This window comes from Pollachius pollachius (assembly GCF_949987615.1).
Source record: "Pollachius pollachius genome assembly, chromosome: 3".
NCBI lineage: Eukaryota > Metazoa > Chordata > Actinopteri > Gadiformes > Gadidae > Pollachius > Pollachius pollachius.
The window spans coordinates 2,472,711-2,490,596 of record NC_136936.1 but is presented as its reverse complement, the minus strand read 5'-3'; the positions used below and the strand labels follow the sequence as shown (position 1 = coordinate 2,490,596).

Genomic DNA, 17,886 nt, shown 5'->3' with positions numbered 1-17,886 from the left:
AGGAGGATACAGACAGTGATGGATGATACAGACAGTGATGGAGGATACAGACAGTGGTGGATGATACAGACAGTGGTGGAGGATACAGACGGTGATGGAGGATACAGACAGTGGTGGAGGATACAGACAGTGATGGAGGATACAGACAGTGGTGGATGATACAGACAGTGATGGATGATACAGACAGTGGTGGATGATACAGACAGTGATGGATGATACAGACAGTGGTGGATGATACAGACAGTGGTGGAGGATACAGACCGTCACAGCCACCACAATGGAACCGGCTAAGCCGATTCTAAAGGCAGGGATTCTCCGCAGACTCTTTACTATCAAGTGCAATTATAATGATAATCACGGGGCTAAAGAGGGACGGGAAATTATGCGCATTTTATACGATTAAAGAGGTTGGCTCGTATTTTGTATGCAAATCGTCCCAGGCGGGTTGAACGGGAGAGATAATAAAGGAGAAGGCTGCTCAGACGGGCCTCTTTGTGTCTCCGGCGGCTCATGCGGTCGTGTTACAATCGCATTATCTGTTACTCTCTGCGCCCGCATGGCGAAGGAGAAGGGGTCACTCCTGGTGGAGACGGGGGGGGTCAAAGCTCCGTTGTTCCGGGGCTCTGACTGTCTGTCCGGTCTGTCTGTCTGACAGGTTGTCTGTCTGTATGTCTGAATGGCTGTCCGGTTTGTCTGTCTGACTGGCTGTCTGTCTGTCTGTCTGAATGGCTGTCCGGTCTGTCTGAATGGCTGTCCGGTCTGTCTGTCTGTCTGTCTGTCAGTCTGTCAGTCTGTCAGTCTGTCAGTCTGTCTGTCTGTCTGTCTGTGTCTTCGGCTCATCCGTTTGATGGGATCAGAACGATAGAGCCGTTTACTTGAAGTTACTACAAGTTGTTTAGAGGTGAGATGGCCGCACACAGCCTTATTCATATCCAGTATGAACTGACGATGATTATTAGACAATCACGGGACCACACTGTGCACGAGCTCAAACCGGGTCTGGGGATGAGTCAGGCCTGGATCCGGGACTCTGAGTATCAAACCCCAGGAGGGACCATAGACTGTGTCCTGAGGTCCAACCCAGGAAGTCCTGCAGGACGCAGAGAGCGGGGGTAAACCTCCATCTGTAGAGTGAGGAGTAGGGGGTCTGCAGAGAGCCAGACCCCTGGAGGAGTAGGGGGGGTATATATAGCTGGCTCGGCCTGGGTGGGTCAATACTGGTGGAGTGTGTGTCTGTGCTTACGTGTGCTTATTACTTTGTGTATAACTTACTGTGTGTGTGTGTGTGTGTGTGTGTGCGTGTGTGTGTGCCACTCAGCCATGCAGGAGACAGAAGGCTCAACATTAACCCTGTTCCTGCTGTTCACGAGCTGCTTTAGTTTGCGTGGATTGGAAATGGATTCCATTAAAAAAAAAATGCCTCTTCATATCGCAACCTGGAAAGCGGCCGGGCAGCGCAGTTGATTGTACCGCTGTGTGTGTTCACTGTACCTGTGGTGGCCTGACCCACAGTACCGTGCGTGACGTGAAGAAACCCTCTCTCTGAACTCTCTCCTCGGCAGTTAACTTGACTTGGTGTTTATTGGCTGGAACTCACTGATCGCCACTTGAATCGTTGCTATTCCGGTCCGCTCTGAAGACTTGTATACGAGCCGGGCTATATTAATCCCAGCGATACACTCCCGCCCACACGCGCTCAGCATAACCAAGTTATGAGCCGCGCTTCAGAGGGGATACAACGCCCATTAGGCGGGTGGACGGGGCCTCATTATGGTGTTGGGTTACCAGCCAGTAAGAAGCAGCTCGCTCACTACGTTTAGGGTTCAGAGCCCGGGAAGCTTTGTCCATGAATGTCTTTGAATAAAAGGAGTTTGAACCGGCTCCATACATTATTATGTCATTTATTATTATATATATATATATATATATATATTTTACAAAAATGAATAAAGAAGCTGTGAAAGACCTACACTCAGCGCATGTCGTGGATGCTAGAATGTTTCCTTATTGAATATTGCTGAGTCGATAGAGAGCGCCCCTTATGTCTCGCGGTATACCAGCGTACGTCTGGGGGGGGGGGGGGCTGGTGGTATGGACACTTCAGCCCACACCTGAGCCCCACTGAAGCCCAGCAGAACAGAGGCTCCAGAAGGCCTCCATACCCCCCCCGCATGGATGTAGTCATGTAGCGAGGGAGGGGGGAGAGAGAGAGAGAGAGAGAGAGAGAGAGAGGCAGAGAGAGAGGCAGAGAGAGAGAGGGAGGCAGAGAGATAGAGAGGCAGAGAGAGAGAGAGAGAGGCAGAGAGAGAGAGGCAGAGAGAGAGGGAGAGAGAGAGGCAGGCAGAGAGAGAGAGAGGCAGAGAGAGAGGGGCAGAGAGAGAGAGAGAGAAAGAGAGAGGCAGGCAGAGAGAGAGGCAGAGAGAGAGGGGGAGAGAGGGAGGGAGAGAGGCAGAGAGGGAGGGAGGGAGAGAGAGGCGGAGAGAGGCAGAGAGAGAGGCAGCATAAACAGTCATCTAGTTTCATCCTCATATATCTTTAACGAGATGGTAGGAAGATGAAGGCACTCAGAGTACTTATTGGAGGTAGTTGAAATGCCCTTCAACACGTGTCCAGAGTTACATCACAGAGAATCACAAACACACACACACACACAAACATCTTCATCGACAAATGCAAAGATAAACTTCTCTCTGAGAATAGACCCAGTAATGTGCAGAGTGTCTGTGGGCAGCGAGTTGGAACACGATGGATGTGCTCGCAGCATTACAATAAGTGCCAATAAAGCAGCAGCCTTCCTCTTACCGGAGCTGGACAGCCGAGGAGCTAAGGTCAGATCAATAAGCACTACCCTCATGAATTCTACATTATGTTCCGGGAGCATTTTGGAGAGCCACAAAGTCTCATTCCTTGGGGGCATGAAATAGCAAAACGTACAATAATGTCCCTTAATATAGAAAGTGTATATTGTCGATTCACAGATGTCTTAGTTTTAGATATACATTCACACACACACACACACACACACACACACACACACACACACACACACACAACACACAGGGTGGCTCTTCAGGGAAACCTGCGCCCAGGTCCACTGCCATCGGGGGGGTGGCCCTGGTAGTGGACTGGTCCACTGCCATCGGGGGGGGGGGGGGGGCTGGGAGTGGACTGGTCCACTGCCATCGGGGGGGTGGCCCTGGGGGTGGACTGGTCCACTGCCATCGGGGGGGGGGGGCTGGGGGTGGACTGGTCCACTATCAGCAGGGGGGTGGAGCCGCACGCCAGCCGACTTCACACCACCAACACAGGCCAACCACACACACACACACACACACACACACACACGCATAGACACACACACACCTAGACGGATACACACTCCTGCGGTGTGAAATGTGTTAAATACTTTTCTTTATTGAAATCTATTTCACACGTCTCAATGTAAAAAAAAGAAAAATATATACATGTGTAAACAAATGGTACACGTTAAACACGCTATGTACACAAGTGTGTCCAACACTGTTGGACTAACGACGAACAACGAGGCTCTTGAGCCCCCTAATGACACGCTGCCCTCTACTGTCTGGTCAAAGCCTCCATCGGTGCTAACAGATGCACTTCATTTATTAACTCACCACAAACAGTCTTACTGACCAGCGAACAGCATCCCGGGAGGACACAGAGATAAGAGGACTCAGAGCTAAGAGGACTCAGAGTTAAGAGGACTCAGAGCTAAGAGGACTCAGAGCTAAGGGGACTCAGAGCTAAGAGGACTCAGAGCTAAGAGGACTCAGAGCTAAGAGGACTCAGAGCTAAGAGGACTCAGAGCTAAGAGGACTCAGAGCTAAGAGGACTCAGAGCTAAGGGGACTCAGAGCTAAGAGGACTCAGAGCTAAGAGGACTCAGAGCTAAGAGGACTCAGAGCTAAGAGGACTCAGAGCTAAGAGGACTCAGAGCTAAGGGGACTCAGAGCTAAGAGGACTCAGAGCTAAGAGGACTCAGAGCTAAGAGGACTCAGAGCTAAGAGGACTCAGAGCTAAGAGGCCTCAGCGACGTGGGGCCACACTGCTCCTGACGGAGACGTTGGCCGCCCTCTCTCTCTCCTTCGTCAGCTCCATCTCCAGCTTCGCCTGGATCTTCTCCCAGTCCACCTCCACCTGAAACACACACACACACACACAAACACACACACACACATACACAGAAAGAGAGAAAATAACTGCATTATAACCTGACATCACTCCTCTTCTTTATGCCAAGTATAACACGCGCGCGCGCACACACACACACACACACGCACCCCTTCAGCGTACTGCAGGAACCTCTTGCTGCTCTCCTTGCGCCCAGACCTCTGCAGGCAGCGCGCCCTGTAGGCCAGCACCGTGTCCACGTGGGTCTTGTGTTTCACCGCCAGCTCCAGAGCCCTGGAGGACACACACAAGGCTCCACCCGTCACCACACACACAGAGCAGACGCACACTCGTATGCATACACACAAAACACACACTTGTACGCATATGCACAAAATACACACGCTTATATGCATACACAAACACACACACACACACGTAAGCTTGCACATACACTCAATTGCATACACACCGAAACACACACACACACTCATATATGCACACACACACACTCATATATGCCCACACACACACACACACACACACACGTAAGATTGCACATACACTCAATTGCACACACACACACACACATACACACTCATATATGCACACACCGAAACAAACAACACACACACACACACACACACACACACACACACACACACACACACACACACACACACACACACACACACACACACACACACACACACACACACACACACACACACACCCCCAGTCCGCGGCCCACCTGTCCCAGTGGAAGAGGTCTATGTTGACCTGGATGGCCTGGTACACCAGGCCGGCCTGCAGCAGCGAGGCCTCAGCCTCAAGGGCGTGGCCGCTGAACAGCAGCAGGTGGGCCAGCGACGACTCCTTGGACGGCTGCTCCTGGATGAAGCGGATGTACTGCACCCGGGCCACCTGCACAGACCCAGGGGTGAGGCACGGCCGCTGTGTACCCGGGTCTGGGCCGCCGTAGGCCAGGGGTCTGGTAGCACTCTGTCTATGGGGCTCCTCTCATTGCACCGTTTGGGATCGATGCTGAACCCCTGACCAGCGTCCTGCTTGGGGCTGGGGACTTTTGGGGATTCGTTTCAATAAACATCGGATCACAAGCACTGAGGGTTGCCATGGGGACGATGACAGGGCCCCAAAAACCAGGGAGACAGGTAGACAGGTAGACAGGTAGACAGGTAGACAGGTAGACATGTAGACATGTAGACATGTAGACAGGTTGACAGGTTGACAGATGGACCGGAAGACAGGAACACAGGTAGACGGTACAAAGAGAGACAGGTTGACCAGTGCAAAGGGAGACAGGTACACCGGTAGACAGCTAGGCAGGTGGACAGATAGTCAGGTAGTCAGATAGACAGGTAGTCAGATAGACAGGTAGACTGGTAGACAGGTACAACAGTAGACAGGTAGACAGGAGACAGGTAGATAAAGAGACAGGTGGAAAGATAGTCAGATAGACAGATAGACAGGTAGACAGGAGGCAGGTAGATAAAGAGACAGGTGGACAGGTAGACAGATAGACAGGTAGACAGGAGAATGTAGATAAAGAGACAGGTGGACAGATAGTCAGATAGACAGGGAGACAGGGAGACAGAGAGACAGGTAGACAGGTAGCCTCACCTCTCCGATGGCGGTGTAGGCCGCCTCCGCTGTGGCCAGCTCCCGATTGGCCATCGCCATGCCAGCCAGACACGCCCACAGGGCGGGGTCCTGATGGGAGAGGAGGACCAATCAGAGCCGTGGAACCAGGAGAGCCCACTGAGGGTGGGATGGTTCTCCGGTGCGCTGGCCAATGAGGTAGGGCAGACGGACCCGGTTGGTGCCTGTTCCCGCACGCGCAAGTACGAAGAGAGGAATCCCATCCGTTAGGCACGCACACGCGGGCAGCACACGTAGCGCTGTAGCTCGTACAACCCCACCAGGCCACGCCCTACGGACATCTACAGCTGTGCTTCTGGGAAGAGCTCTTAAACCCTCCCCCCACCGCAAGGCCTCCCTCTAACCAGCCCTGTGGTTAACTCATTTTCATCATCTGTGTGTGTGTGTGTGTGTGTGTGTGTGTGTGTGTGTGTGTGTGTGTGTGTGTGTGTGTGTGTGTGTGTGTGTGTGTGTGTGTGTGTGTGTGTGTGTACATTTTGTACGTGTTTTTACTATTTCTACGTGTGTGTGCATGTGTACATTTGCGTGTGTACAGTATTCATGTGTGTGTGTGCATCTGAGTATTTATGAGTTTATTCTAGCGGGTGAAATACGGTAAATAGTGTCACCGGGCTAATTGTGGCCTAATTAAAGTCTGCTGGTCTGATCCCGTAAAGCGCGCGCCCACACATACACACACACACACACACACACACACACACACACACACACAAACACACACACACACACACACACACAAACACACACACACAACGCTGGACTTCATCATAGTTCTGGGCTGACAAAATACTTAACACCTTCTAGAGGTCAGTTATATGAATAATGACGGCAATTAGACTAAATTCAACAAAATGAAGTCTATATATTATGTGCATGTGTCGTATTCCAGCATGTTGTGACCCCCATGACACACACACACACACACACACACACACACACACACACACACACACACACACACACACCGTCAGAGCAGTTTTATGATTGAGCAGATCCTGTGCGGGAGGCATCAGTCGACGCTGTTGATTAGAAACCTTTACAGACAGGTCTTTGCAGTTTGCTACTGCAGGACGAGCTTGTGTCTCACAGTGCATAAAAGTTCTGTGTCCACCAACCACGCGCCTCCAGCAACGTGATTGGTCGGAACACGGCGGGGGGAAGCGAGACGCGAGACGTGTGAGGCTAGGTGGGAGCCGGCTGGTTTGGGCCGCGCCTAGATGAACCTCGACCCCAGATTAACGTGGTGCCCCTCTGGCCTCCAGCGCCTCACATCCCCTGAAGGGGGCCCTAGGGCCTCACCTGGTGGTGGGGGCCCTAGGGCCGGCCCCCCCCACCACCAGGTGAGGCCCTAGGGCCCCCACCACCAGGTGAGGCCCCAGGCTTGGGAATTGAGAATGAGAGTGGGTTTGTATGTGTGCATATGAGTGTGTTTGTGTGTATGTGTGTATGTCTGTGTGTGTACGGATTCGTGAGTGTGTGTGTGTTTGTAGAAATTAGTATGTATTTGTGTGTGTGTACGAATGAGTGTGTGTGCAAACAAATTGCCCCTAGTGGGATTAATAAAGTTGTATTTTATTGTATTATGTGTGTGGTGTGTGTGTGTGTGTAATTAGTGTGCATATGAGTGTGTGTTTGTATGTGCATAAGACTGTGTGTGTGTGTGTGTGTGTATGCGTGTGCTTGTGTGTGTGTGTGTGTGCTTGTGTGTGTGCGTGCTTGTGTGCGTGCTTGTGTGTGTGTGTGAGTAATTAGTGTGCATATGAGTGTGTGTGCATATGAGTGTGTGTGCATAGTAGTGTGCGTGCGTGGGTCCATCTGAGTGTGACACTGTGCATGTGTGTGTGCATACGGGTGCGCTCGTGCGTGTGTGCGTGTTGCTACCTTGGCGAAGCGGCAGAGGCGCAGTGCGTCCTCCCAGCCTGCGGAGGCGCTGTAGCTGTGGAGCAGGGCGGGGTAGGGGGACACTCTGCTGTACACCAGGGAGCCGTCGCCCTGCCGCACCGTCACCTTGGAGCCCACGTAGCTCAGGATGTGCGGCGCGCGGCCGAACTCACTGCGGGAAGCAGAGGGGGGGGGGGGGAACAACGAGGTGAAGGTACTTCCTGTCCTCTGGACCTGCCCCCTAGACTGGGCAGCCCCGCCCGTTCTGCCGGCGGTTTGAGTTCGCCCTGCAGAAGGGTCCGGAGAGGAGCGATACATTTCTTTCTGCTTCCGATAAGTTTTTGCAGGAGCCAATCACCAAGCTGGCTTTCCCCTTCCCGCAGCGATACTGGCTGGTTTAATGGCTGGTTCAGACTACACGATTCTCAGACATTCCTCCACGATTTAACATGTCACACTATACGATCGCAGAGGCAGGAAATCGGGCCTTGTCTCGTTGTAAGACTGGCCTCACTACAAGGTTCGAGGGTGCGATGCGCTCTACTTTGTATCATTCACGTTTGCAAGATATTTAGGAAATCTAAGGTTTAGAACTAACATAAATGCTTTTTACATTTTTGTCATAAAGGTTCCAGTAGTTTTTATATCTGCTCAATGCAGCAATTCCTCACAGTAGCTGCGTTGCGCCTGACATGAACGATACAAAGTAGACGCAGCAACAACGTAGACAAGCAACAGAGCGTCAACAATGGATCCCGAGTGCCTAGCACGAGGCATTATGCTGGCGGTCCTCTGCACAGAGACGGAAAGGAAGAAAAAGAAGAAAAGATTGTGGACTCGTTCTTGGGTTGCACGAAGAGGAGAGCTCGGGGTTGTCGGTGCTACATACCAAACTGGAGGTTATGTTTTCTGAACATAATAAGTTGAACGCTGCGCGTGAGCTCCAGCTGTTCGCGGGGTTCCCTCACGCCACTGGGGGCGGGGTTCCCTCATGTCAACAATGGATACGTCATGCGATTCCCCAAAAAATTCTGACATGCCAAACTTTTCGTCGTGGGGTTTTCGAACGTCGCAGACGAAAACATCGCAGATCACAAGCATGTCACATTACAAGACCTCTTCTTGTCGCCGACCTTTCAAAACCGTGTAAGATTCGCAAATTTGTCTGCGACCAAAGAATCGGGGCAAAATCGGGCTGAAATCGTGTAGTCTGAACCAGCCATAACACAATGACGACAGGGAAGCGACCGCAAGCAGCCAATCGCGTACAGAGTCGTTTGAACTAGGCCCGTTGATCACGCCTCTTGTGCTGAAGGAAATGACGGCAGCCTCTCCGGACCAACGTGCAATCTAGGATTGAGCTTGGTCTGGCAATAGCCAGACTACCTGCCCCCCCCAGGAGAGCTCAGAGACACTCTGCTACCTGCCCCCCCCCAGGGGAGCTCAGAGACACTCTGCGCCCTGGAGGCCGTAGATAGACCTGCGGCCATGAGGCAATACGCAGGGCCTGTTGACTCATGCAGTGATGTGGTCCACTCAATCCTTTGTTTGTGTGTGTGTTTGTAGGTGTGTGGGTGTAGGTGTGTAGGTGTGTGCGTGTGTGCGTTTGTGTGTGTGTGTGTGTGTGTTATGGGAATCGCCACTGAGGACACTGACAACGGGTACAGTAGCCACGTTTACATGAACATTCCTAATCGTAATAGATCTAATCCTATCCTGCGATCCAAATGTACGGTATATATGGCATTTACAAAAGTGGTAAGTGATGCCTTCGAATGTCTCTCGCTCACACATCTGGATCGGCGGTGACATAATGGAAGTCTTATCATTATTTTGGCATTTTTATGTTTTTGCTTTTGATGACAGCCCAGCAGGATAGTGCTTTTCTCTGCCTGCTCCTTCAATTAAGAAGAAGGAGGACAGCACAGGGACGTCAGCTTCTGGTCCGGTCTTTATATCTACCCCCTCCTCCGTCGCAAACAAGATGTATTTGGACGAGAGTGCGCAGACAAGACTGTTGGGAGGGAGTGGTGTTATGTAAGGGATAATGTACAGAACTCCGGTCATATCTGGAAAATAAGCTTATTTTCGGTAATGACCGGCGTTCAATGCATTATCCCCCTTTTTACAGGGCTACTTGCCAATAACTTAAAATTTATTTGTAACCATTCGTAGTGTTGATCAGAAGAGAAATAGTTTGCCAAAGATGTTGACGTTGCTTAGCAACCGAATACGCTGGGGTGGATAAATTACTGGACTACATGCAGAGTGATACCGAAGACGTGAATCAGAGGCAAAAAATCCACTTTCCTTGACAGCGGTCAAGTTTGGGGTGCATAAAAGTAAAGACGGACCAATCGGGAACAAATGCAGCTGCTGATGCCATCTCTCGAGCAGGAGGAGTAACGAGGAGTGAGCAGGAGGAGTAAGGAGGAGTGAGCAGGAGGAGTAACGAGGAGTGACGAGGAGCAGTAACGAGGAGTGAGCAGGAGGAGTGACGAGGAGTGAGCATGAGGAGTAACGAGGAGTGAGCAGGAGGAGTAACGAGGAGTGACGAGGAGGAGTGAGCAGGAGGAGTGAGCAGGAGGAGTAACGAGGAGTGAGCAGGAGGAGTAACGAGGAGTGACGAGAAGGAGTGAGCAGGAGGAGTGAGCAGGAGGAGTGACGAGGAGTGAGCAGGAGGAGTAAGGAGGAGTGAGCAGGAGGAGTAAGCAGGAGGAGTGACGAGGAGTGAGCAGGAGGAGTGAGCAAGAGGAGTAAGGAGGAGTGAGCAGAAGGAGTAAGGAGGAGTGAGCAGGAGGAATGACCAGGAGTGAACAGGAGGTGTAACCAGGAGTGAGCAGGAGGAGTGAGCAGGAGGAGTAAGGAGGAGTGAGCAGGAGGAGTGACCAGTAGTGAGCAGGAGGAGTAACCAGGAGTGAGCAGAAGGAGTAAGGAGGAGTGAGCAGGAGGAGTAACCAGGAGTGAGCAGGAGGAGTAAGGAGGAGTGAGCAGGAGTAAGCAGGAGTGAGCAGAAGGAGTAAGGAGGAGTGAGCAGGAGGAGTGACCAGGAGTGAGCAGGAGGAGTAAGGAGGAGTGAGCAGGAGGAGTGACCAGGAGTGAGCAGGAGGAGTAAGGAGGAGTGAGCAGGAGTAAGCAGGAGTGAGCAGGAGGAGTAAGGAGGAGTGAGCAGGAGGAGTGAGCAGGAGGAGTAAGGAGGAGTGACCAGGAGTGAGCAGGAGGAGTAACCAGGAGTGAGCAGAAGGAGTAAGGAGGAGTGAGCAGGAGGAGTGACCAGGAGTGAGCAGGAGGAGTAAGGAGGAGTGAGCAGGAGGAGTAACCAGGAGTGAGCAGGAGGAGTAAGGAGGAGTGGGCCGCCTCCCTACCTGGCGTCCTTCACGTCCAGCGTCCGGGGCAGCAGCTCCTTGTCTGTGAGCACCACCCCCGGGTGGTACCACACCGTGAACTGGTTGCCCTGGATACCGCACAGGATGCTGGCCGCGTCGTTCCAGGCCATGGTGTGGACCAGAGACCCTGCAGGGTGATGAGAGGAGAGACTGAGAGGGGGTCACACACAGACCCCCACCTCCTGGACGAGCCCCACGGAGACCTCCGGGCTGCTCTCATTGGTTTAGCCCTAATATTACACAATAGGAAAGGTTCTAATACGCCTGGGTGAGGGTCAAAGGGTCGATGGTGAATGGGTGAACATGTTAGAGGCTCGATGGTGAGAGAGTGGACACGTTAGAGGGTCGATGGTGAATGAGTGAACACATTAAAGGGGTCGATGGTGAGTGAACACATTAAAGTGGTCGATGGTGAGTGAGTGAACACATTAAAGGGGTTGAAGGTGAGAGAGTGAACACATTAAAGGGGTTGAAGGTGAGAGAGTGAACACATTAAAGGGCTCGATGGTGAGAGAGTGAACACGTTAAAGGGTCGATGGTGAGTGAACACATTAAAGGGTCGATGGTGAATGAGTGAACACATTAAAGGGGTCGATGGTGAGTGAGTGAACACATTAAAGGGGTGGATGGTGAGTGAGTGAACACTTTAAAATGGTGGATGGTGAGTGAGTGAACACATGACTGACCTATCTTGCAGACGCAGGGCTCCCTGCCCAGGCGCCTCACCGGGCTCAAGTACAGGTCCCGGTTCTTGTCGATCAGGGCGATCTTCCTCTCGCTGGAAGGGCCGCACTGGTCCAGCGCTACCTCCACCACCTCCAGCTACCCGGGAAATGGACTGCAATTACATACCACGCTTCCCTAACCAGTGGCCACGCCAAGCACTGCACAATATGGCCTAATATTCATGCACTCATTCACACGGCCGGGCAGGGCGACGGCCCGCTCGTCAGGAGAGGGTAGGTGGAGGCGCCTGGCTCAGGGACACCTCGACACTCGGCGTAGGAGGAGCCGGGGATCGAACCGGCAACCTTCCGGTGACCGGCCAACCCGCTCTACCTCCTGAGCCACACGCCGCAACCACAGCTGCAGACCATTGAGACCCACAGGCGCGCACAAAAACACACAAAAACACACACAAACACAGACACTGGAATGATTGGATGAACACCAGGAGTGTTAAGGCTGGGCTGTATGTGTGCGTGTCTGTGGGTGCTTGGCAGTGTATGAGTTTGTGTCTCTGCGTGTCTGTGTGCGTTTCAGCATGCCTGGGTATTTGCATGTGCCTGTCTGTCTGTCTGGCTGTTTGTGCGTGTATGCATGTGAATGTGTTTTGTGTGTGCATATATATATATTTGCTTTTGTGTGTGTGCACGCTCGCGAGCATACGCACGCGGGTGTGTACGTGTTTGTGTGTGTGTGGATGTGTGTGTGTACGTGAGTGTGCTTTTGTGTGTGTGTGTACGTGAGTGTGCTTTTGTGTGTGTGCTTTTGTGTGTGTGTGCGTGAGTGAGTGTGCTTGTGTGTGTGCGTGAGTGTGCTTGTGTGTGTGTGTGTGTGTGTGTGTGTGTGTGTGTGTGTGTGTGTGTGTGTGTGTGTGTGTGTGTGTGTGTGTGTGTGTGTGTGTGTGTGTGTGTGTGTGTGTGTGTGTGTGTGTGTGTGGAGCCAGCTGGCCCCGTGTGCGTCTCCTCAGTCTTGGAACCGTGTTGCTCTGGCAGACAAATCTCTGCTGACAAACAGTGACTCCCTGCACTCCTCCTCCCAATCTAATGCATTCCCTCCTCGCGTCTCCTACAGCTCAGCACTCTGCAGCAGCCACCCCCCTCCGCCTGGTCTATTACTGGACCCCCCTGGAAATAGGTTCAAATATGTTCAAGGAGACAGAAATAGACACAGACAGACAGAAGGAGAGACAGAGAGACAAAGACAGACAAAGACCGCTTCACTAAGTCCCTCATTCCTTCTGCTATAAGGCGATTCAACTCAGACAGTTGTTATTTTGAATAACTGTTCCATTCCTTTAAACGTGGTTATTTAAATGAACCCTAACAGGTGTTTTATTTACTTCTGACCTTCTGTCCTTTGAATGAGGGTGTGTGTCCTTGCATTTGAACAGACGCAGAGACAGACAGACAGGCAAACACCCACACACAGGCAGACAGACAGACAGATACACACCAACACACAGGCAGACAGACAGACACACACCCACACACAGGCAGACAGACAGACAGACAGACACACACCCACACACAGGCAGACAGACAGACAGACAGATACACACCAACACACAGGCAGACAGACACACACAGGCAGATAGACAGACACACACCCAGACACAAGCAGACAGACAGACACACACTAACACACAGACAGACATTCACACCCACACACAGGCAGTCAGACAGACACACACCCAAATACAGGCAGACAGCCAGACAGACAGACAGACAGACAGACAGACACAGGCAGACAGACATCAACCCACCTTGTGAGTCAATGGCTTCCCGTCACCGAGAGCTTTCCCCGTCAGGACGTCGAAAAGGAACAGGACTGTGGAGCAGAGTGGAGAGAGGCGAGAGGAGAGGAGAGATTAGAGGAGAGAGTAGAGGAGAGAGGAGAGAGGAGAGGAGACAGGAGAGAGGAGAGGAGAGAGGAGAGGAGAGAGGAGAGGAGAGAGGAGAGGAGAGAGGAGAGAGGAGAGGAGAGGAGAGAGGGCAGAGGAGAGGAGAGGAGAGAGGAGAGAGAGGTTGTCATGGTGAGCAGAGCACCAGGGCAGTCAAAGCGAGAGGGGGGCGTGGGGGGGGGGCGATCTCACCTTTCTCCTCACTCTTGTCTCGCACGGCGATGGTGTCGTTGCTAAGGGAGACGGACTGGGCGTTGAGGAGGTCAGTTCTCATGCCGGGGAACTTGGGCGAGGAGACGAGACGGCCCTCGTAGGAGAACACGTACAGGCCGGCCCCGTCGGCAAGCAGGAAGTACCTTGGAGGGAGGGGGGGGGGGGGTTAGAGAAGGCCCCCAGGAGAAGTGCCTTCCCCGCAACAGTGCTCAGTGGCCAAGCCTGGTATTGCAGTTGTTTTGGCGGGCTGTGGGGCCCAGATGCAGATATCATGAAACGTACACTGCGCGTCATGCACTAGGGCGGGGCTAGGCTCCCATGATGCGCAAGAAATTCTATCCTTGGTGTTGCCCTGCGCCAATGGGCAGTTTTCATAGGAATGACTGGGCGCCATGTTTCAACCCGCTGTCCTTTTCTTTATAGGTCCATGGGTTAGAGTCAGAGCAGAGGTGAACGGAAGTGATCAGGGAGGGTGCAGGACTGACTGTGTGCGGCAGAGAGGGATGAAGAGGGCCGGGAGTCTGTATGGGCCGAGTGGGTAACATGAACGTCTTAATGCACACTAACACACTGCTGCCGGGGGCCGGGAGCCCCTCCCCATGGCCCCTAATCCACTTACCTCCCCGCTGATTGGCACCAATCCTCCACCGGAGCTGGGAGCTACCCAACACCCAGCCCACTCTGTGGCCCCCTGCTACCTCGGGGGTCTGTGTGTGTGTGTGTGTGTGTGTGAGTGAGTGAGTGAGTGAGTGAGTGAGTGAGTGAGTGAGTGAGTGAGTGAGTGAGTGAGTGAGTGAGTGAGTGAGTGAGTGAGTGAGTGAGTGAGTGAGTGAGTGAGTGAGTGAGTGAGTGAGTGAGTGTGTGTGTGTGTGTGTATGTGTGTGTGTGTGTCACAGTTCATGGTGTGTGTCTCTGTGTATGTGTGAGACAGACAGACATACAGACAGACCGAGAGACAGACCAAGAGAGAGCGAGAGACAGAGAGCGAGAGCGAGAGACAGAGAGAGAGAGAAGGAGACAGAGAGGGAGACAGAGACAGAGAGAGAGAGACAGAGAGAGAGACAGAGAGAGAGAGAGAGACAGAGAGAGAGAGAGAGAGACAGAGAGAGAGAGAGAGAGACTCACTTCTCCGCCTGCAGGATGAGGCTGACCGTTCCTTCCTTCAGATCAAAGATGAGGGGAGTGTTCCAATTCTTAGAGCTGTGACACACACACACACACACACACACACACACACACACACACGTTAGGCCTCCTCTGTAGGCGGTAGGCGTTGCGTTGGGGGGTGATGTGAGGTGCTGGGGGGGGCTGACCTGTAGACGTAGCACTGCAGCGAGGTGGTGACCACCAGGTGGCCGTGGGCCAGAGAGGCCTTGATCACCCGGTCTCTGAACTCCAGCAGGTCCACCGCGTCGTTCAGCACGTTACGCACCTGCAGGGAGGGGGCACACACCGGCAGGGGGGCTCAGCTCACGCCCGGGGAGCCCTTTGATATTGGAGCACTGATCAGAAGGGCAGTACACCCCCCCTCCCCCGGGCTGGATGTGAACGCTCGCTAACAGAAGGGTCCGGGGGGGAGAGGGGTTTCATTTGTTGTTTACACAGGAAACCTTTTTACAGAACGTCCGGTAACACAGAGCCAGAGTACCGGCTGTGTGTGTGTGTGTGTGTGTGTGTGTGTGTTCTTTTCTTTCACCTGCATAGATAAATACTTCCCCTCCAATGGCCGTTGGGGTGAATGAATGAAAGAGCCTCTTTCCAGCACCAGGTGAGGGTATTTTTACAGCTTTACAAATCCAACCGGCCAAATCCACACGTAATGCAACCAGGAATAAAAAATAAAAAAAAACATTTGACCACAAGGTGGTAAATTTAGCTGGCTGATTCACAAACCATTGGCAGATGTGCACGTTTAGAAGGAGAGAGAGGGGCAGAGAGAGAGGAGAGAGGGGGGGAAAGAGAGACTAAAAGAGGAGGAGAGAGGGGGAAAGAGAGCCTAAAAGAGGAGGAGAGAGGGGGAAAGAGAGCCTAAAAGAGGAGGAGAGAGGGGGAAAGAGAGCCTAAAAGAGGAGGAGAAAGAGGGGGAAAGAGAGCCTAAAAGAGGAGGAGAGAGAGGGGGAAAGAGAGCCTAAAAGAGGAGGAGAAAGAGGGGGAAAGAGAGCCTAAAAGAGGAGGAGAGAGAGGGGGAAAGAGAGCCTAGAAGAGGAGGAGAGAGAGGGGGAAAGAGAGCCTAGAAGAGGAGGAGAGAGAGGGGGAATGAGAGCCTAGAAGAGGAGGAGAGAGAGGGGGAAAGAGAGCCTAGAAGAGGAGGAGAGAGAGGGGGAAAGAGAGCCTAAAAGAGGAGGAGAGAGAGGGGGAAAGAGAGCCTAGAAGAGGAGGAGAGAGAGGGGGAAAGAGAGACTAGAAGAGGCACACAGCCCTGGAAATAAACCGCTGGCGACCTCAGGATTACGGTTTACACAAACTGCCTCTGGTAGAGATATCTAGGGTGTGTGTGTGTGTGTGTGTGTGTGTTTGCCGCGCACACATGTGCAAGTCTGCATGGGCACGTTGTTGTGCGCACGGATGCTTGCTTGGCTGTGTGTTCCACTGTGTCCACTGCGTGTACAGACACGCGTGTGTGCGTGTGTTTCCAGCGTAGTGCACGGGCGCGTGTGTGTGTGTTTATGCCTGTCAGGGCATACGTCCATGCATCCCAGGTCTGTGCACGAGCGTGTCTGATGTATGGGGGCGACACGGCCGCATGGAAACCCCCGCCTGCGGTGGACTGCTGCTGGGTGAGGGGGTGAGGGGGTGAAGGGGTGAGGGGGGTGAAGGGGTGAGGGAAGGGAGGGGGGGGCGATGGGGTGAGGGGGTGAGAGGGGTGAGGGGGGGCAGCCAGACAGGCCTGCCATTGTCACTGCGGGCGGCCGCAGTGGGGGGCGGGCTGAGGGGGGGTGATCAGCATTGAATTCTCCTGACGCAGCAAGTCTTTGGCCCCTCCGGGGACCACTGGTACGTCCCTACGCTCGGCCTGTGGACCAGCGGCCTGTGGACCAGCGGCCTGTGGACCAGCTGTGGACCAGCGGCCTGTGGACCAGCGGCCTGTGGACCAGCGGCCTGTGGACCAGTGATCTGTGGACCAGCGGCCTGTGGACCAGTGGTCCGGTGACCAGCGGCCTGTGGACCAGCTGTGGACCAGTGATCTGTGGACCAGCGGTCTGTGGACCAGTGATCTGTGGACCAGTGATCTGTGGACCAGCGGCCTGTGGACCAGCGGTCCGGTGACCAGCGGCCTGTGGACCAGCGGCCTGTGGACCAGTGATCTGTGGACCAGCGATCTGTGGACCAGTGGTCTGTGGACCAGCGGCCTGTGGACCAGCGGTCCGGTGACCAGCGGCCTGTGGACCAGCTGTGGACCAGTGATCTGTGGACCAGTGGTCTGTGGACCAGCGGTCTGTGGACCAGCGGTCTGGTGACCAGCGGCCTGTGGACCAGCGGTCTGTGGACCAGTAAACCAATGGTAACACCCTCGTTTAGGGGTAAGATGCTCTGGCTGTAAACCCACCAGTTTTGTGTGCGTCTGTGTGCGTGCGTATGTGTCTGTGTGTGTGAATGTGTGTTCGTGTGTGTGCGTATGTGTCTGCGTGTGTGTTTGTGTGTGTGCCTCTGTGTGCATGTGTCTGCGTACGTGTGTGTGCATGCGAATCTGTGTGTGCGAATCCGTGTGTGTGAGTCTGTGTGCGTTTGTGTGTGCGTCTGTGTGTGCCCGTGTGCGTGCGGCTCCGCCCTACCTGCATGCTCCTCCTCTTGGTGAGGGTGACCACCACGTTCCTCCACTCCCAGCTCCGCTCCACCACGTGGGCGAACAGGACCTGCCCGTTGCCGCAGGCCCCGGCCAGCTGGGTGCCGTCCGCCGACCAGACCAGGCTGAACACGCTGCCCGTGTTGGGCTTCTCCAGAGCATAGGACCACTGGGGGGACCACCGGC

The 17,886-nt window shown here is 53.5% G+C and overlaps 1 protein-coding gene across 2 annotated transcripts in view; it reads right to left on the bottom strand.

Moving 5' to 3' along the window:
- Positions 1-3,870: 3,870 nt before the first annotated feature.
- The window catches only part of ift80 (intraflagellar transport 80 homolog (Chlamydomonas)), a 37,629-nt gene continuing 23,613 nt past the window's right edge, over positions 3,871-17,886 (bottom strand). For both annotated transcript variants that reach the window (XM_079732437.1, XM_079732436.1), the window contains exons 9-20: positions 17,690-17,869; positions 15,230-15,348; positions 15,042-15,116; positions 13,896-14,059; positions 13,566-13,630; positions 11,764-11,899; positions 11,057-11,204; positions 7,692-7,863; positions 5,772-5,861; positions 4,882-5,054; positions 4,301-4,424; positions 3,871-4,157 (exon numbers count right to left, since the gene is read on the bottom strand). In XM_079732437.1, the coding sequence (XP_079588563.1) occupies positions 4,047-4,157; positions 4,301-4,424; positions 4,882-5,054; positions 5,772-5,861; positions 7,692-7,863; positions 11,057-11,204; positions 11,764-11,899; positions 13,566-13,630; positions 13,896-14,059; positions 15,042-15,116; positions 15,230-15,348; positions 17,690-17,869 (1,557 nt within the window). In that variant the 3' untranslated portion in view covers positions 3,871-4,046. The remainder of the gene's footprint in view (positions 4,158-4,300; positions 4,425-4,881; positions 5,055-5,771; positions 5,862-7,691; positions 7,864-11,056; positions 11,205-11,763; positions 11,900-13,565; positions 13,631-13,895; positions 14,060-15,041; positions 15,117-15,229; positions 15,349-17,689; positions 17,870-17,886) is intronic.